Source organism: Meriones unguiculatus, chromosome 14 (genome assembly GCF_030254825.1).
Source record: "Meriones unguiculatus strain TT.TT164.6M chromosome 14, Bangor_MerUng_6.1, whole genome shotgun sequence".
Lineage (NCBI taxonomy): Eukaryota > Metazoa > Chordata > Mammalia > Rodentia > Muridae > Meriones > Meriones unguiculatus.
Window position 1 is genome coordinate 71,602,324 of NC_083361.1, and position 20,914 is coordinate 71,623,237.

Below are 20,914 nucleotides of genomic sequence, written 5' to 3' on the forward strand. Positions count from 1 at the left end.
TTAAAATAATGATGACCCCAATAGAAAACTAGTAAGAGTCACCAAAAAAGGTACTAAGCGAATAAAGAGATCTTTCAGTTTGCCTAAAGAGGTCTGCTTTCCAGCTGTTTTATAAGCCAGTCTGCAAGTCGCAGAAACCTAAGGCACCTTTACACAAACAGCCAGACATGCTGGGCTCCTGGAGGCCATTGCTTGCCCACGGCTTGAAGGCCACAGGGAAGAAACCGTGTCAGTGAGCCACGGCCAGGGAAGCCAGGCCACTTGGGTGAGCGGGAAGAGCAGCACCCCAAGGCTCTGTCCTATAGCTGCTCACCCACGGATGCTCTCAATATTAAACTCAGTTTGGATTCAGAAGGTTGGGAGGTGGGTGGCATTGTCTGAGGGATCGGCTCCCAGGACACCAGCATGGCTGATTTCAGGAACATGCGGTCTGTGTAGTCAGCGGGGCCTGTGGTCAGAAGACTCCCGGCTTGGTTTCATGCTCGGCTGTTGCCACTTTGAAACTCTTCATAACTTTGAACAGGCTCCCTTTGTTTCCTTTCAGACGGGGCCTCCACAAAGTGTGTAACTGGTCCCAGGTGCAAGCAAGGCAGAGAAGCACAAATAGGCAACAAGAACAACAAAAAGAATACTTGTTGCCTGTGCAACAAATATTTAAAAACAAACAAACAAACAAACAACTCAGTGTGAAGAAGTAGGTGATCCTGTTCGCTGCTGAAGGCTAAGATCTGACAGTGTGGCCCAAGTCCTTAGGCTGTATCTACCTACTGTTTAAACAGAACTTCAACTCCTAGGCGATCGCATTATTAAGAAGCCAAGTTACACAAGCCTCCAAATGGGTCATTGTTCATTTAAAGATGGCTCCTACTGCCTCAGAACAATGAGGCTCCGAGAGTCAAGAAACTTCCCTAAAGTCACACAGATAATCACTTCCAAGGCAGCCCTAAAAGAAGTGCTCTTTTTGTTTTGCTTTGCAGTTGTGTGTGTGTGTGTGTGTGTGTGTGTGTGTGTGTGTGGTTGGTTGGTTGGTTGGTTTTGAGACAGGATCTGCTGAATTCCAGCCTGGTCACACACTCCCAATCATCCTACCTCTACAACCCACGTGATGGAACTACAGGTGTAAAGTACCACCTTCAGCTTTCCCTCCCTCACATGTGGTTGTCACTCAGCTTCCAGGGATGCCCACGGATACCAGACTATGTGAGTGCTTTCCCAGGCCTTTGTATAAACTTACTCCATTATCATCACATAATAGATGCATGGCATGTAAGTGTCCTTCTTAGGCTGGGTTACTTAGAAGACAATGAGAATAGGATCTGCACATTTCCCATGCTAATGTAATTTTTTTTCAGGTATTTTCCATTTGCAGATACGGAGGCTAACTGGGGTTCCTTTCAGGAATCGACTGGGACACGAACAAAGTTTCATGTAGAAAGTAAGCAATAAGAGATTATGCTAGTGAAAGACTGAAAATAATTCGAATATCTAGTAAGAGGCAGTTGGTTAAGTAGATTGAAAATGTTCCCACAATGAAATTTTGTGCTTCTACTTTTTTTTTTTGTTTGTTTTTTTGAGACAGGGTTTTTCTGTGTAGCCTTGGTTCTCCTGAACTCACTATGTAGACCAGGCTGGATCCAGACTCACAGAGATCCGCCTGCCTCTGCCTCCCAAGCGCTGGGATTAAAGGGATGCACCACCATGCCCTTTGTTTCCACTTTTTAAAAAATGGTGTTAAGAACAACATTTCCACTGACTTGGGCATACAAGTTTTCTGTGGTCGGTTGGGAAAAGTGTGGAATTACCCGAAAAAGCTAGCACAGCTTAGTATTTAAAATCTCTAGTGTTATTTTCACTGTGGTTTTAATTTCTTCATGCCGTTCTTCATTCTTCTGATTCTAGTTACAGTAATAAAGATTCCTGAGGTCTTCCAGCCTCAGCTCCCTATCATATCACGGATGAGGTGATGAATTTGTGGGGAGAGAAAGAGAGGCTTGTTTAGCCAGCAGCCAGAGAAGTAGCAAACATTTCTCTCTTCTCCTCAGACCCAGTGTGCCACCCAGCTGGGGAAACTGGTCGCAGAGAGACAGCAAGGCCGATGTAAAACCTCACTAGCTGTCTGGGAAGCACGCTGATAAAGAACGCTTGCTCTCTGAGAGACAAGCAGCTGGCACCTTGGTGTACTCCTGATATACGAGGAAAGAGCCAGCCTTCCAATCTCTGTACAGCACAGACAGTCCTGATATTCAGGAGCAGTTAACCCTTGGTAGTGGTTTGAATGATAATTATCTCCAGTTGGTGGTGCTGCTGGAGGAGGTGTGAGGAGGTGTGGCCTTGTTGGAGGGAGTATGCCCCTGGAGGCAGGTTTGAGAGTTTCAAGACTCCCACTTGCAGTTCTTGCTCTGCCCTGTGTCTGTGGGTCAAGATGTGAGCCCTCAGCAGCCTGCTCCTGCCACCACGACTGTTTGCTGTCTCCTCCTGCTCTGGGTTCGAACCCTCTGAGACCATAAGCCAAAATAAACTCATTCTTTAAGTGGCCTTGGTCGTGGTGTTTTACCATAGCAACAGACAAGGCACTAAGACAGCCCCGTTCCAGAAGATACTTACTGGTGGAGTTGCTTCGAGTCCTTTGGTGGCAGGCTTTAGGAAACAGGAAGCTGCTACTCTGTGCTTCTGGTTTTCCAGTCTTTTCTTTTGAGGAAGTTGTAGAAGTTTCCTGTGAAAACAGTTTCCATCTTTTTTATTCAGCAAGTTAGAGTTGACAAGAATGCTTAGCACAATGGGTGTTGGCAAGGACCAGGAAATAATCTATTGACTTGTCTTATCTCTACTAAAATAGCAGGCACTTTGAGGGCCTGGATTTAGGACTGCTCTCAGCTATTTAGTCACAGATGCACATTCATTTAATTAACAGGGACGTAACAAATAGAAATTACGTAAGTATTGAACAAATGAAGCAAATGTTGAATGCATGTGTCAGGTTCATCATTAGACATGGGGAATTCCGCAGTGATGAAGGCAGAAGAGGAGCTGACCTTGGATAGCTGACACCTGAGTAGACAAAGGCTAACAGTAATCAAAGGTGAAAGATCACTCCAGAGAAGGGCAACTGTTCTCACAGAAGGACGAGAGAGTGGCATGAACAGAGAGCCTTGGAGACCTGTTCTAGGGATGGTGCGGGAGTGACATTGTTCCGAGATCCTGCCATAGGCACTCACAAAATTATTGTTGAATATCGTAGCATTTTAAAATATTGGATCATCCACAAATGTCTTGTTTTCCTATCAGGCTAAAAGGAAATATATGACTTTTTCTTGTGTGAGAGAAGAATCTGGAAGAACGTCTACTGTCTTTCCTATCCTTTCTCCGAGATATTAGAAGCGAATAGTGACGGCAACAAGTGGACAGTGAGGTGAGGGGATTGTGAGCTTTGGATATTTGTCGCTGGACCTGGAAGCCATCGATAGCTTAGGCCTTTGGGAATGGCGTGCTGCAGTGTGCTGAGACCCGCATTCTATTTGACATGTCTACCTGTCTGAGAAGGCAGGTAAAGCAGGGGCTGTTTAATTCCGTGTGCTGAGTGGTCCAATCTCCAGCTACTTCTGTGTTGTCAGAGAAGAGGGAGAATCCCTCTCCTGCTGTACCAGAAAACAGTTAACACCTTTCTATGTCTACTGTTCTGACAAACATTTCTCCTGAGTTATATATTCCTTTTGAGTTTTGAAAGAATTTTCTGCAGGTGAATGAAGTTTGTAAGCCATCTGGACCAGGAAGTCCACTAAACAGCCTTTCAAAAATCAAGCCATATCCAGTCTGACACAAGAAACCACAAATCGATTCCCTTTCATTTCCTGTGTAAGTCAATATGAAAATCAGAGATTAAGTCTGGGCAGAATCCTAGGCAGTCATTTTCTTTTTAGCAACAGATGGCGCTGTGTTAACCAGAACAGAATTACCAGTCTGTGCTAATTTGGGATATTCTTTTAATGCTATGAAAGCTGTGATTATATACAGAAGGCAGTTTGAGGTAGTTGAATTCTTTGGACTCCGATTTCCAAAGTTAAGTATACAAACTGCTTCTTTGAGAACACTGGAATATCCAACCTAAGGTCCAAAACGTACCTTTTTTTAATTTTAATTTTTATTTATTCATTTTACATCCCAGTCAGAGCCCCCTCCCTTCCTCTCAAAAGATAAGTTTTAATATTAGTAGTCGGGTGGGGTCCTGTCCCAACGCTAATGTGGAGGCTCTCCTCCAGGACCAGCTCCACTTCATGGGCTCCGATGAGACAATGGAAGTGGAGATCAAATGCAGCCTTGGGACTTTCACAGGCCTTTCCCTTGCTCTTGAAGTACCGTTGAGGCGGGAACTCAGGCTGTCTACCCCACTTGCAGATGTAAACAAGTACACGGTGTTATGAGAAGACCTGGCGTACTAAACTTCTCTTAAAATAACGTTTAAAAGTTATTTTAGTGCAACTACACCTGTGTTATCTGTACGTTTTAAACTATTTTATAATCGTCTGACCATAATCATGAAAAAGAACAGTGAAAAGGGCAAGACACGGATGCCCCATTCAATTGGACGAAAGTTTGCGAAGAACTTACTATGCCCTGGGCCCTCTTCCTAGTTGTGAGCATAAACAATGGGCTAGACACACAAACCCAGCTTTCACGAATTAGCAAGAATGTGTTTGAAGGGTGCAGTTACGTCTGCTTTTTCCTTTCTTTTCTTTTCCTTTTGCATGTGTATGTACTTGTGTGGGAATGTTACGTGGACGCAACTCAGCTGTCATTCCTCGGGAGCTGTTCCTCTTGTTTTGGGAGACAGTTCCTTTTGTTTTGGTTTTTTGTTGACCTGGAACTCATCAGGCAAGGGTGGCTGGCTAGCAAGACCCAGGGATTCTCCTGTCTCTGGCTCCTCAGTGCTGGATTACAAGTTCACATCACTAACCCCAAGCCCAGCCTTTTCTTTTTTAATGTAGGTTCTGGGCATTTGAGCAAAGGTCCTCCTTTTCGCCGTCCTTTTTTCTCTTATGAGATAGTGTCTCATGTAGCCCAGGTTGACCTTGAACTCCATATATAGCCAAGGATAACCTTGAACTTCAGATCTTTCCAAGTAGGGAGATTATAGCCCCAAGACACCACATCCAATTTAACATTTTGCATATTTTCTAGGTTTTCTACAGTGAGTATTTGTTACTTTGTAATCATTCTCAAACTAAATTGTTAATACCATATTTGCTTCAACTGTTACAATGGTAGGGGTTTTTTTCTTAGCTAAAATAGAATTGTTTAGTCAAACCATGATGACAGGAAAATCACAGGAAATAGAACAAAACCATTTTCCCCCTAGATTAGAAAAACAAAACAAAAAAATAACGCTCTGTTCACATGAGAAGAACCTTTCTCTGAGATTTTCAGTGTTGGTTGAAGAAGGCCAGATCCAAAAGAAATTAAGCCACCTTGGTCCTCCACCGGGATCCATAGTTCCCAGAGGGCATCCCTGTCTCGTGACTTTCCTCTCCAAGGCAATGGGACCATGTACTTGAGCCCCCTCTGCTTTACCACTCTGTATCCCCCAAATAAAGCTATCTCAGATGTAAGTCTCAAGGCAGTTGGTCTTTTCCCTCAGCAATGTGGTCAGTCTGTGAACTGACTGGAAGCTCTGAAAGTTTGCATCTAATCAGGGCCATGGCAGTCAAGCCTCCAGATAATTATTTAAAAACAAACAAACAAACAACAACACAAACCAGTGTGAAACCAATGTTCCTCTCTTTAGCTACCGTGGAGGGAACTGGTTCCATAGATAGCACTATGGCTGTAACAGAAACACTGATGGGTGAAGATCGGATGTCAGTGGCAATTTTACATCAAATGTAAAAAAAAAAAAAGCGGGGGGAGGCATACATCCTAGAAGTCCCTGAGCAAAGTGATGCATGCGTTTTCAGATGTTCTGTCTGGGACGTCAAGGCAACGGTGCTCCTGTGTGCTCTGAGTTCATTTCATTGCCGAGCCAGAGGCTGAGCAGATGAGTCAGTTGATAAAGTGTTTGTTGTGTGAGATAAGAACTTGAGCTTAATCTTTAGAACCCACAAAAAAGCCTGGCGTGATGGTGAGTTTATAATCTTGGCACTGGGGATGTACACACAGGAGGATCTCCGGGGCTTGATGGCTGCCCAGTTTGGAGCACTGGCTGCTCTTCCAGAGCACGAGGGTTCAGTTCCCAGCACCAACAAGGTAGCTAAAAACCACCTGTGACTCCAGTTCCAGGCGATCCAGTACCCTCCTCTGGCTTCCGTGGTGCATGCACATGATGTACAAACACCCATTCAGGCTGAACACCCACACACATGATGAAAATAAATAAATCTCAAAACAAAATGCTTTTAAGATGTCAAACTTGGTGACCTTCTCACCAGAAATGTGTGGTGAGATGAAAGATAGGCGCCTGAAGCCAGCAGTATTGACTCCTTCGTGACTCTGGACTCCAGGCTCAGCTTCCTTTTTGACAAACCTAGAGGTGCGCTAACCATCCCTTGCCATCACTTTCAGCACTGGACTTTTGAATGCGACTGATGGTTATGTTTGAGACCCCCAGGGCTGCTTTCTTTTCTGAAATGATCACATATCAGCTAATGATGCAGGAGACTCAAACTGCTTCCCTTGGCTCTCAGGGGAGCCCAGCCACTCTTGGACAAGCCTGTCCTGGGAGGGGCAGCTTCTCATCAAAGGAGTCTCTGTAGGAGCCCAGAGAGCAGTTCCACAGAAGCCTCCCTCTGCAGCACACAGAACAGAACCCTTCTGTTCTGCTGCCAAGGTGGGGCTTCTCTCCGTGCTGGGGCTTTGTCACTGAGGTCAAGGGCTAACGAAGTCACTGGAACACACTTCCCCTTGTTCTCATTAGAGGCCGTGGTCACAGCAGCTGTTCTGTGGGCAATTCACTCCACCATCACCTAGACACCCATCTCTGCACCAGCCAGTCCCACTGGGACCGGAAGGCCTTGGGATCCACCGCCCAGCAAGCCCTACATAATGTTTTGTCAACATTAAAATTGGTCATTTTGCTTCTAGGGACCAACAGCCAACTCTAAAAATGGAACGTTACATGGTCCCCATGGGACGAGAAGATGAACCCAGAATGATGGCAAGGAATTCTACAGCATTGAGCCTTACACGCAAAATGACTCCAGAGCCTAAGCTTCTCCCAGGGCTTTCAGGTCCATGGCTCTACCAGGAGAGCTCATTTTGCATGTGGACTGCTGACCTGGCATGAGTGACAAGCTGGACACTTCTGGAGCTTGCGGCTGGTTCCTCCCCAGTGAAAACTTATTTGTTCGTTTAAAGGAATTTCTGTGAGTGGTGCATCTAGAAAACTGCACAACCTAACCCAACTATGCCCAGCGAAGTCCATTTCCTGTGCTTGGATGGACATCACAGCAACAGGCACTGATCATGAGATACAAGAGCAGGGGCCAAGATGTTGTGTATCTACTAGTCTCAAGGAGAAGGGCCAAGCACAGCCAAGATGTCCCTTTGATGTTCATTCCCCTTACCCACAGCATGACCACTGTCACCAAGTCCTTCTAATTGCACCTTCTCAAACCTCCCGGCACACCAGTTCTCACTCTCGTTCAAGGCCCTTGCTCAGTCAAGCCTATTACCATGGTGTTTGATACCTTGAAAAGAATATTTCTAAGGAATGAGACCTGGACAGACATAGTTCCACATATAAGAACAGGAACTGGACTCCTTTCTTACACCATACACACAAAGTGATTTGAAATGGCCCTTATGTCTATAAGAAAGAGGCAAAACAATAAAACTCTAAAAGGGAAATCAGGCAAATGGAATGTAATCCAAACAAATCCTTTCCTCCACTGGGTTGCCTCTGGTTTAGAGTTTGTCGTAGCAACAGAAACGAAACAGTATGGTAGTCATGCCAATCAAAACCAAGGTGAGACACTGCTTCACACCAGCTACAAGGGCCATGGTCACATAGAGAACACACATGCACTCATACGCACAGCACACACACAGTGGTCCAAAGGCTAGGGAGGTGCCTCAGTGGGAAAAGTGCTTGCCTTCTAAACACCAGCACCTTAACCCAGCCGTCAGCCTAGCATGGTGGCATACAGTTACATAAAATTTGAGAAAATGGAGAAACAGTGTTGTGAATCATTTGGGAAGGGGTTGGCCTTTCTTAGAGATTGGATAATAGGGTGCTTCATGACCATCACAGGTGCTCTTGAGCTGGTTTAAAAATATCTGCTTCAGACTCCTGAGTTCTAGGATTGTACGCATATACCACCATTCTGGCTCATTTCAAGTGGTTTTATTATACAGTTCATGTATCATATAATTAAATGTGTAATATTCTGTGGTTTTGGCAAGTCTGTAGATGTGTAAGACCACCACTGCTGACCAGAACCATTTGCCACCTCAAAAGAAACTCCATAAGCTTTAGCAATTTCTGAGAGCCCACGCCCCTCTCCCATCCGAGTTTCCTATAAGACCATGAGCTTGGGAGACTGTGATCAAACTTAATCTCTCTGGACGTCTCATGAATGGAGGGAGTCAGGCATACGAGATCTTTCCCACTGACTTATTTTGAGTACTAAGACACTTGGCAGTTATCTACGTTGCTGACTCCGTTAACCCTTTATTATCTGTGTAAAACACATGCGGATGTTTGTACAAGGATGCCCATCACCACACGTGTAAAACAGAAAACACTGGTAGGTGGGGCATTCAGGGACAGAGGAGGGTCCACGCTTCCCCTATGGTAGTGGCCACTGACTGTGTTCCTTCAGCTAAAATCAAGTAACTGTCTAAATGGGTTGAAAACCTGTCAATAGAAAAGCATCACCATGAGGCATAGCCAGAGGCTAGAGGCTGCATCAAAGGCTGTGCAACAGCTTCTTGAAAAACAGGCAGAGCCCAGAACCTGCTGTCTCTGAGATCATGCCATGAGTGACTGAATTGGGGCTTTGCCATTTGTAACCTTACAGGATGCACAGAGCAAGAGACATCCCAGCTCCTTTCTAAGACTGGAGCCTACCAGGACATTCTCTTTGCATCAAGAGAACGATTCGAAGGATTATCTCCTTGTTTTAAATATGAGCTAGGGTGAATCCATACCACCCCTGAGGAAATGAAAGGAAATTATAATCCTTGTGGAGCCCTGAATGGAAGCAGGGAATCCTCCGAGAGCTGAATAGTGGTGAGCACTTGAGTCGCTTCAGCCCTAATTCATGCCACATGGATGTCTCACTACCCTCCAGACGAGAACTCAGCTCATTCTGCTCCTCACTAATGATGCCCCAACGACCCCCACAGAAGCAAATTTGAATAGTCTGTGAAAGAACCAGCAATGGCTGGGCCTCCAAAACACCCGCAGAGAACGTGATGGGACATAGGAGCCATCAGAGAAAGCAATTAAGTAAAAATAAAACCCATCAGAGCATGGCATGGCCAGAGAAAGCCAGGAGAGCCACACACATGAAAGCCAGACCTGCACAGACTGCAAAATCAACACACTCCATGTTATAAAGACATCAAGAAAGTGATTGAAAATTTGGAGGAGAAACTGAAGGTTTCTCAGCAGGCTCAAAAAAAGAAGTGGATAAGTTAATATTTAGAAGTAAACAGACTGAATGGGGCACTCAGGCTGCACTGAAGGGAAGGTGAGAAAGCTGGGGAGTAGTTTTGAAAAATAGCCATAGGGCAACACAAAAATGTGGAAAATACTAACAAGAATTTAAAACAACATACTAGACAGGGACAAGCCTACCCACTTAGCAAATTTCCAGAATGAAGGAACCTATAACATCTGTCTGTCTGTCTATCTTCTATCTATCTATCTATGTATCTATCTATCTATCTATCTATCATATGTATATATCCATCTACCAGCTATCTATAATTTTTCTATCCATCTATTATCTGACTATCTATCTATATCTATCTAATACTTCACATGATAATATCTGGAAGTCATTAATCCATTAACTCATCAAACTCAAGAAACCTTAGATAAAAGAAATAGAAATTAAAGCATAACAAAAAATTCTGAGGAAAACAAACAAAACCACTCAAATACTTAGTTCCTAAGAGCAGTCAGCAGGATGCAGAAAGATGGCTCAGCATGATAAGCATGAGGAGCTGAGTTTGCATCTCAGCACTAAAGTAAAATGTCAGGCATGCTCATGTGTACACCTATAATTTCAGCATTGGGGGCAGAGATGGAGACAGAGGATTGCTGGGGCCTTGAGAGCGACAAGTCTAGCTCCAGATCCAGTGAGAGACCCTGTCTTTAAAAACAAAAACAAAACCAAAGTAAGGTAGTTGGGACACTGGAAAGATGGCTCAGCAATTCTGAACACTGGTTATTTTTCCAAGGAACCAAGGTTCGATTCCTAGTGCCTACAGGGCTGCTCGTAAGTCTATAACTCCAGTTCCAAGAGACCCAGTAGTTTCCTCTGCTAGCCTCTGCCGGCACCAAGCACACAAGTGGTGTACAGATACATATGCTGCAAAACATCCTACCCATAAAATAGTGTAGTGTGTGTGTGTGTGGTGTGTGTTTTGCCCTTTACTGCCATTTCTCTAAAGGTCTGAGCACAAAAGCCAGAAGTAAAGGCTAAGCAATAAGTCTGGACACAGAGATTGAGTGAAAATTTTTGGTGAAAAGGTTGGGTAAAAAGCCTTTACAGAATAAAATTCATCAGTTTATGGATGCTCCAGCTATTCCCAGACGATGCATTGTAAGACTCCCCAGTTGGTCACTGAAAGTATGGATGGCATACCTACATGGCGGAGAACGATAAAGCAGAAGCCTAACATCCTCCTCCAGCCTCCAGAGCGCGTGCATCTGCACATATACCCCACATCCACCACATAAACATAAATCACGTAGACACAAATAAATTAATTGTTTAAGAGCAGCAGGCAAAAGGGAAATGAGAAGCAATCTTCCAACAGGAACCAATTAACTCACTTCTCAGCAAGAACTGTGTAAGACCAACAACAGGAAACAAGTCATTAAAAACCATATGTGTGTTTACTTACGTGTGTAGGGTGGAGCTAAAAACAAAAGAACAAAAATTAGATTAAAACATGGACACCTAAAAACATGAACAGACAAGCAACACGACAGACTCAGCAGGTTGTGTTTATATGTTCATTTATTCATATAGTTATATACATGTATGTAACAATAATAGTTACAGAAATTTGAGAGGAAATGGGGAGATGTGGAAGGAGTTGAGGAGGGAGCTGGTATTAATACAGTGTGCATATATAAAACAAAAAAATAAAACTAAATTTTTACCAAAAAAAAGAGAAGAAATGTTACAGAAAATAAAACTGGTGCTCCTTATAGACAAAACAGATTTATTTATTTTTACTCTATGTATATGAGTGTTTTGCCTGTATGTATATGCACCAAGTGTGTGTCTGTTGACCACACAGGCTGGAAGATGGTACTGGATCCCCTGGAACTGGAGTTACAGATGTCTGTGAGTTTCCATGTGGGTGCTTGGAACTGAACTTGGATCTCTCCAGCCCTGACTCAGTTGATTTTTTAATTAAAAAGAATTAATAATGATTGATCTGCTAAATAAAAACTGGTTTAAATCACAAAGCAAGTATAATGACTCTGAATGTGCCCCCACACACAGGATGGCCTCACAGATTGCCAGCATAGCTAGAAGGAAAATAGAACATGACACCATGACCAAGGCAACTTACAGAAGGAAAGGTTCATTCCAGGAAGAGTGGGGAAACATGGATGTAGGCTGTAGGCCGAAGCAGGATGCCAGACAAGAAGGAGACAGAGAGGGTGTCACAGCAATGGGCCCAGGTTTTGGAAACTCCAAGTCCAACCCTGCTGACCTCCTTCCCCGAAGCCTGCCCAAACAGTCCCACCAACTGGAGATCAAGTGTTCAAATGCCAAAGCCTAGGAGGGACATCCTCATTCAAACTATCATACCCCTTAAGAAACTGATAGATCAAAAGAGGGAAAGAAATCTTTAGGGGTACTGCAGAACACAGTGTCTTTTTAAACAAACAAAGAAATATTTCCACAAATAACCATATGCAGGACGGTCAAGCAGTTTCCAGTAGTGACAAAGAACTGGAATATCACGCCTGCAGCACTACAAATAAATAAGGAGGTATTAAGGACATTAAGCGGAGCAAAAGAAAACAATAATTGCTTGCATAGTGAATGTTGATTAGGAGGCCCGGAGCAGACTGGGTGGGACAGCGCTGGAGAGACTGTCTTGGTAATGCATCGTTTCTGTTCTTGTCTAAAGTAATGATTATGGGTGTGTTAAAAGCTACACAGAACTACACATGAATTGTAGTACTGTCAAGTCGGCCATTTTAATAAGCTCATCATCATCATTTTAAATTCTGTATGCACAGTGTGCGTGTGCACGTGTGTGAATATGACACACGAGTGCAGGTGCCCTTGAAGGCCGGAGGCATTAGATCACCCTAGAACTGGACATGTAGGTGGCTATGAGCCGCCTGACATCCTCCAAAAGAGCAATGCCTGGCCATCTCTCCAGCCCCCAATTTGTCATTTTGATGTACCGTAGTTATCTAAGATGTGCTGTTGTGGAAAACCTGTGGCGACTTGGGACTTCTCTGTGGCACCTTTGCAATTTCCTGTGAATCTGAAATCATTTCAAAAGCAGTAAAAATGTGTTTCTGACGGTAACTGGAAAATACTTGTGCATCTGAAAATTGGGAAGCATCCTTCTAAGAAACCGGTGACTCAAAGAAAAGCATATTAGAAATCTAAAGCATTCAGTACAAAATGCTCATGAAAATGTACTTAGCAAAGTCTCTAGAATGCAAATAAAAATACAGAAATATATGGAGGATAGTGTTACTTAAGTGTTTGTATTAAAAAGAAAAGATGAAAATAATTAATGAGATAATCACCAAAGAAAACTGAATAGAGCAGATAATGAGGAACTTCTAAAATCAGGATGAGCATAGAATAGAGACACTGAACACATCAGAAGCTGGTTCTGTGAAAAGCTTTTAAAATGCTGGTGATGCTCCAGAAGAGGTCCCAGGGGAAAAGACAGAAAACAGAAATGACATAAAAGAACATAGCTATAGATGCTGTCTCAAGAGTCAAAAGATGACAAAGAGACATGGGATACATTTGGGCAATCAGATGAAATTGGGAAATTATAAGAAAGCATGCTTTATCAAAATCAACTCCAGAAAAATTAAGAAATCTTCATGGCCTTGTAAAAATAAAGTAAGCTCAATAGTAATCTTCCCCACAAGGAAAATACTAGTACCATATGGTATAAAGTGTTACAGATCATTGCAGAAATAAGTAATTTGAGACTTTGGTAACTAAGGACCACATCACATATTTTTTGAGACTTGTTATGGTTTGGATATTAAGCAGTCCCTAAAAACAAAACAAAACACATGTGTTGAAGGTTTGGCCCCCAGCTGGTGCATACAGTCACTTGAGACATAATTGGATCGTGAGGCCTTTACTTCATCAATGGATCAGCCCATTGATGGGTTCATAACAGGTTGCTAGAAAGAGCAGACAGTAGGGAGGAACTAGCTTTAAGGAATAGGTCACTCAGGGGTGTGATCTTGAAAGACATACCTTTTCTCCGCTCCTACCCTTCTTTCTCTCTCTCTACTTGATACCATCCAATGAAAGAAAAGAACAAAGAAATTCAAACATCACCACAAGGTGCACACAGCCTGGCAACCAGAATAAGAAAGACAATGTGGAACACAATCTCACACATGAATATAAGATCACAAACAAAATAGTAGTCAGCTCTATCCAGGGATCCAAAGAATTGCTTAATATTGGGAAATACGTGGAGTAATCTATAGATTAACAGACTAAAGAAGAATATCATATAAAAACAACTAATATAGAAGCATTAAATAAGTTCCTGGAGCTATAACTTATATGAATCCAGTATTTGATTGAAAATCACTCATCATACACAAACCAGAAAAGATTTCAAAATGAGTAGGAAAAAGCATTCACAGATCTCAACACGGAGATAACAGAATTATGCAAGTTTTCTGTCAAAGGTCTTTAAGCAGACATCAAGAAGTGTTCTGATAAAAAAAATTATTGTATGCCTAAAAAAAATAAGTTTCAGAAAAGCAACATGAGATAGGAATAATCAAATCCTTAGAACTGCAGTGTATCTTAGTAAATTGAACAAACCACAGAAGACTGGCTCAAAGGTCAGAGGAAAAAATAAATTAGAAGCTGGAACAAGAAAATTACTAAACACAATGCCCACAACAACATTTTTAAGAGTATAGAAAGAGATCTATTCAAAAGCACTAGATAAATCAAAGTACAACTGAAATAAATTTTTGTGGAACCTATAGGATACTAGCAAAATATCTCATGTTGTTGTCTCCAGGATTATGAAGTTTGGAAAGCAAGGTTGGAGGGTTAGGTTGAAAAGCAGCCAAGGAGATAATGGCTGACTATTCCCCAAATGAAGAAAAAGATAGAAAATGACAGATCTTAGAAGCTGAGAGAGCTAGCAACAGGATAAACCCAAATAAATTAAATATACATAAAACACAATATGCATATAATAAGGAAGATAATCCAAGCTAAGAAAGAAAGAAAGAAAGAAAGAAAGAAAGAAAGAAAGAAAGAAAGAAAGCTCATGTTCTCTCTTACTCTCGAATCCTAGCATGTCACATACATGCATACATTTCTAAATGGGTATAAATATACATTTCTGTATAAATACAGAATGCCTCAAACATTAGAAAGGAGACCAAGAGAGGGTAAAGAGAGGTGCACGGGGAGGGGGCAAAGGACACAAGTGACATGAAAACAGACAGGTGGCTTGGGGGAGGCCATAAGGGAGGGTTGAGGGTCAGGGAGGTGGGGAAGCAAGAGGACACAGAATCTACTGAAATACTTCGTTTAAAAATGCCATGACAATACCTAAATCTTTGTATGCTAATTAAAATGTCTTTAATAAAAGAAAAAATTTTCAGTTAAATATATCAATAATTTTGGGGGAGACTTGATACTTAATACATTTTCTATTTTCATAAGCATGGTGTACAAACGTAACCATTACTCAGGCAGGCCTCTTTTAATATCAGTTCAGTAAAGTTCTGTAATTTTTCTCCTAATGAACTTCTATGTCCATTATATATATTATTATTATAACGTATTATATTATGTAACATTATTTTGTTATTTATTTTCTCATTATATTATTTCCTAAACATTTTCTAACGTAATCATAGTATCTTTTTAACAATGCTGTTTCCAAATTGCTGCTTTCTGGCATATGGGCTCCAATTTTTAACTCGTTCCTTGAACACACATTCTGCTTGTTACTGTAGACTCACATAAAGTTATAAGAAAACAGTGTAGAAAGATGTGTGACTCTTCGCACTCTTCCAGCAGTAACATCTGCAAAATGGCAGCCCAGTGTCACAGTTAGGCTATCAGCGTGGTCACCACCACACAGAACCCTTCCGTTTCGCTTTCCAGCCAAAATCCCTCCCCTGGGGTCCCCACCTCAAGCATTTCTCTTGGTTTTTCTGAACATTTATAGGTTTACAGTTTATATGTGAGGTCTCTTTGGGTTCCCAGTTATGTGCTGTGTGGGAACTGGGCCAAGCTCCCTTGTGCTTTCCAACATGGGATTGCTTTTGGGGATTCTACCCTAAGTCAGCTGGGTATGCTTACGAGGCTTGTTTCCGGCAGCTCTCTTCTCTGTGTATTCCTTTCTTCCAACACCACAGTGTGCATTCCTACAGTGATTAATGAGTCCTAGGACTCTGTAGAGTGACTTTTACCTTTCAGTCATTTAAGCTAACTCAGTCCCATTGCGTTTCCATAAAAGCTTAGAATAATTTTTTTTTCATGTAGCTATACTCTTTACAAGACTTTCTAAGAGCTGATGAGGATACATAATAAGCAATAAACTTACACCTGTTAATTGAAGAGCAGGTAGGCACAACTATTTCAGAAACTGGCTTGGCATTATCTAGTCCAAAGGAAGATACTCCCATTCTAATGCCCACCACCCTGACAGCAGAGCTTTCCTAGGAGTCAGATTCAAGGATGTCTATAGCAGAACCATCTCTAGTTTGAAGGAAGATTGACGTTTTGAACAGTTCGCGGCAGAATGGATCAATTAGCTCCATGACATGCAGATCTGGGAATACTGTAAAGCAGTGGAAATCAACATGTGCAACAGCATGCATTTGCATGAATGACCTGATCAGAGCCGGGAATGACAAGAGGGAGTCTACCAATTGCATTCAATTTTGTGTTTGTAGCTAAGCTGCACTGAGGCCTCTAGCTGTAGAGCAAGACAGCAGAGACTCTTTCTGCTCCCTACTACGGACTCCAGAAATTACTCAAGACACCTGATAAAAGGACTCTGAACATCAGAAGGAACCGGCTAGAAACCTCAGGATTTGAGGAATGCTTTGATAAACTCTCTGAGTTGTAGTTCCTTCTATTCTGTACCCTATTTCAGGGGTTCGTGAGCCCTGCCACCCACAGTCGCCAACAGGCAAGACAAGAAAGCAGTCACAACAATGAGTTCTCTCTGGATTCTAAAATGCCAGGAAAAGAGGAAGGCCTGTGGATACCTGAAATGTAACCTTGACCCAGGCCTCACAGACTGGTTTAACAATCTACCTAGAGGAGAATATAGCTATTTCCACTACCGCCCTTATCACTGGGAAACAGTGGGCAGTCAGGCCACCTAGATACTGAGGACTCCGTTCTCCCACCCTCTGAAGGCATGGCAGAAAAGGCCTAGGTCCTACAGCTTCTCCTGTCCCCAGTCATGTGCAGCAAAGAGTCACCCACTAGGGCTGTCCCAGCAGGCCAAGCCTCAGGGACTGAATGAGCGATCTGGTCGTATGAGAAGGATGAAACAAAAAAGAACAGCAACACAACAAAACTACAGTGTCATGGCAGCAGATGTTCAGAAGAGCCGAACAGCGCCTCATGCTACACCTACTCAGAGTGTCACACAGAAGAGCAACTTCACTAACAGAACAACCGAAGTGTGCAAGGTGCAACTGAAGGTCAGAGTTTATAGCATCCAGAATCAAGAACACACTATTGAGGGAAGAAGACTATGAGTGAATCTTTAGATGAGTCAGAAGTTGGGGTTATATGACAAGGACTACAATGCAGTGGCCATCAAAATCCTTCTTCAATGATTTACAGATACTCTAGAAACAAAATTAGACATAATCAAGGTGTTAACATGATGAGTAATAGGATACAGGCTTCTTCTTTGTACTAGATAATGCCGAAGAAATAGATGTTTTCAAAAAGCAGCCACAAGAGATGCTAGAAATGGATAAATGTAGGCCAGTGAATCAACATCAAGGTACCTCATACTCAAACTTCTAAAATCAGAGGCAAAGACAAATGCTTTAAAATAGGTAAAGGTAAATGACACAACATGTATAGGGAAACGATATCATATCTGAACAAACAGAAGTCAGAAGGAAAGATACACCAGACTCTGGGCACAGAAAGTGTCAGTCAGAAATCTGCTGTTTGTCAAAGCTGCCTTCCCAGATAATCCCAGCACTCAGCAGGCTGAGGCAGGAGCATTATCAGAAATTAGAGGCCTATCTGTCAAAAACACGTGTCTCAAACAAATAAGCAACCCCTTTAGGCATAAATGAGAATGAAAGATATTCTCAGATAGATGAAAATAAAAAGAATTTATTATAAGTCATCTACATTTAAAGTTTGTCTAAAGCACTGGTTCTCAACCTTCCTAATGCTGCCACCCTTTAGCACAGCTCATCCGACCACCAAAGGTATCACAACCTACAGCTAGTCTAGAACAGGTTGTCTAAAGCAAGCTTCCAAAATAGAGGGACAGTGACAAAAATGGCTAGAGCCTTCAGAAAGAAAGGGAGGTGGAATGTGTAAAAACAGAAGCAAACAGAATGGATCATCTCTCCTGTGAGTTCAGTTATATTTATGCTCGAAGCAAACAGCATATCTCCTGATGTGGTGCTCAGGCTGTAAAAGAAATTCTTGGGAGGCTGTTATAAAAGTTAGGAGAACTAACGGGTGTGTGCTGGCTAGTTTTTGTCAGCTTGACACAACCCAGAGTCACCTGAGAAGATAAAAACCTGTAGAGGAACTGCCACCATCAATGGCTCTGTAGGCAAGTCTGTGGAGCATTTTCTTCATTAATGACTGATATGGAAGGGCCCAGTCAACTGGGAGCTGAGCTGTCCCTGGGCACGTGGTCCTGGGAGAGATAAGAAAGGTAACTGAGCAAGCCAGAGGAAGTACATTAGTAACCAGCACTCCTCCATGATCTCTGCTTCCATTCCTGCCTCCAGGTTCCTGCCTTGAGTTCCTGCCCTGACTTCCCTTCATGACTTTCAGCTGTAAGGGGAAATAAACTCTTCCTTAAGCTGCTTGTGGTCGTGGTGTTTATCCCAGCAATAGAAACCTAAGTAGGACAGGGTCCAAGTGTAAGTCAAGTCCCGATCACAGTGATAAAATGTCACATGTGGTATAAAACGACCATACACAGACCAGCCACAGTGACAACTATAAAATAAAGCCTCCAATCACTAAACAAACCAAAAGGAACTCTAAAAAGGTGTTCAAGTAATCCACAGAAAAGCAAGAGAAAACAAGGAGAGGAGCTGCAAATAGAAAACAAAAACAAACAAAAAACAACCTAGGTTCTCACATATAAACTATCACTTTAACTATAAATGGTCTAAACACAGAAATTGGCAAAATGGATACAGATTTTAAAAATCAAGCAAGCCTGTTATCCCATTTTCTCCAGAAGCTGAGGCAGGAGAATTTCAAATTCAAAGCCTGGGTGAGATACAAAATGAATTCAAGTCCAGCCTGGAAAATTTAGGGAAACCCTGTCTCAAAATAAAAAAAAAATGGAGGGCTGGAGAGATGGCTCAGAGCCATATCTCTGATGGTTAAGAGCACTGGCTGTTCTTCTAATGGTCCTGAATTCACTCCAACAAAGGATGGTGTCGCCTGTGAGAGGAGCAAGAGACTATATCATTGAGTAGGGACACTCACCAGGACCTCGGTTTATTTCTTAAACCTGATGTTCTGTATAAAGGTAAGTTAAACACTTTGTAAAAGTGTGGATGCATTTTATATACTCACTTGTATATGCTTAGGATTTAATAAAAATGTTTTAAACCCTAAACGTGTGTGTGTGTGTGTGTGTGTGTGTGTGTGTGTGTGTGTGTGTGATACATTCAGGTAAGGGACGGAACCTCCTGAACTCTTTGAACCTTCCAAGCTCATAGTAGAAACACAAATAAATAAGTAAATTGCCCCTGCCTGCAGCTGGCATCCAGAATGTATTCTTTGATGGAAACACATATTTTAATTAGTTGCTGTTTCAACTAGGATAGTGGAAAGTAGGGTGTCAGATAAAGGGGGAGGTGGTGAAGGCTATATGGCAGTTGCTCCATTGAAGCACTATTGTTCTCCCAACCCTCTCACACTGGTCCCCCAGTGCAGCATCGGTTCTGACCTCATCAATGGATGAACAGGCTTGCAGATTTACAGCTTAATGGGCTTGGAAGGAGTGACTTTGTTGCAAGAGCAATCCCTCCCCCACCCTCTGCCTCTGCCTCTCACTCTTGCTCTCTCTCTTCCATCCCTTACTTGATGAATGTTTTCCTCCCACTTCACCATGAACCTGAGGGCAACTGAGCCAACTGTGAGCTAAAACCTTGAACTCGTGAACCCAAATCAACCTCTCCCCCTTTGAACTGATTCACTTGTATTTTAATACAGTCCCTGAAAGCTGACTAACACACTGGGCCTTACAGGGTGACCTAGGCTTGGGTTGGTGAGTGTTCCAGACAGAGGTGACCGTACAGTCAAACACTTGAGGGTAGTAAGGAGTGGCCTGGGTGCAGAGCTGGTGGGCTGTCACCTTCACGCAAAGGACGATGACAAACAGCAGAGAGGGAAAGGTAGCTGCTTCACTGATTCTTCCCAGCTCTCTTTCTTCTCCTTCTGCCCAGGCAAACTTTTTACTAGCTGAGTGGCGCCTTGCCAAAACCAATGAGAAGCAAAATGCCAACCAATGAAGCCAACTTCTAATGGAATATTTCCAAATGTCCTCTAGCTTCGGAAACAACTAGAAATCACGTGGAATTTGGGTGAGCATCGGCAAGTGGGCATGAATCAGACCTGTGGGTTGTCCCTCCTCCGCCCCCACCCCCACTTCCTGAACACGGACCAGCCTGGCCTCCCTCTGCGTCTCCCATATACTCTGGGGACCGAGCAGCTCTGTGGGAGTCCTGGAAGCCCAAGCTTCCCTCACAGTGACTGCTCTCGGTACCCACAAGTGGCTCTTCTGTGGCAGGAAGAGACAAGCAGCCAGAGCAGAAGGTTTCCTGCTTGCCAAGAAAGCCCAGGCCTCAAGCCACAGGCTGAGCTGCTCATAGGCAGAGCAGTGAAGGAACTGATCTGCCTGAGGAGGCCTTGACCACCCGCCTTCTGCACCCACAGCACATGCCAGAGATGCAGACGGTTGAGCTGACTGCCCGGCCCCTGAGTCATGCTACACAAGTGGTGACTTTGCCTAACCAGTATTTTAAATTTGTAAAGAAAAGCAGGATGTGCTGCGCGGTAGATCAAAGCATTTCATGTTCCTTCAGGAGCTCTAGAGGTAGGACCCCCCCACACACACACAAGTGTCTGGTGTCCTGGCTGCTATCCTCCTCCCAGACTGAGTACCACCGACTCTAGATCCCAGTAAGAGAATGCTGACAGAATGTCTAACGTAAGCCCACATGTTGGCTCAAGAAAAGGGCTGCGCCAATAGACTCCGTCTCAAGGGTGGCCTCATTGTGCCGATTCATACA

At 43.1% G+C, this 20,914-nt stretch overlaps 1 protein-coding gene across 5 annotated transcripts in view; it reads right to left on the bottom strand.

Moving 5' to 3' along the window:
• Il16 (interleukin 16) overlaps positions 1–20,914 on the bottom strand; it is an 89,161-nt gene that overhangs the window by 39,769 nt on the left and 28,478 nt on the right. For all 5 annotated transcript variants that reach the window (XM_060367467.1, XM_060367468.1, XM_060367469.1 and 2 more), the window contains one exon: positions 2,605–2,713. In XM_060367467.1, coding sequence (XP_060223450.1) covers positions 2,605–2,713 — 109 coding nt within the window. The remainder of the gene's footprint in view (positions 1–2,604; positions 2,714–20,914) is intronic.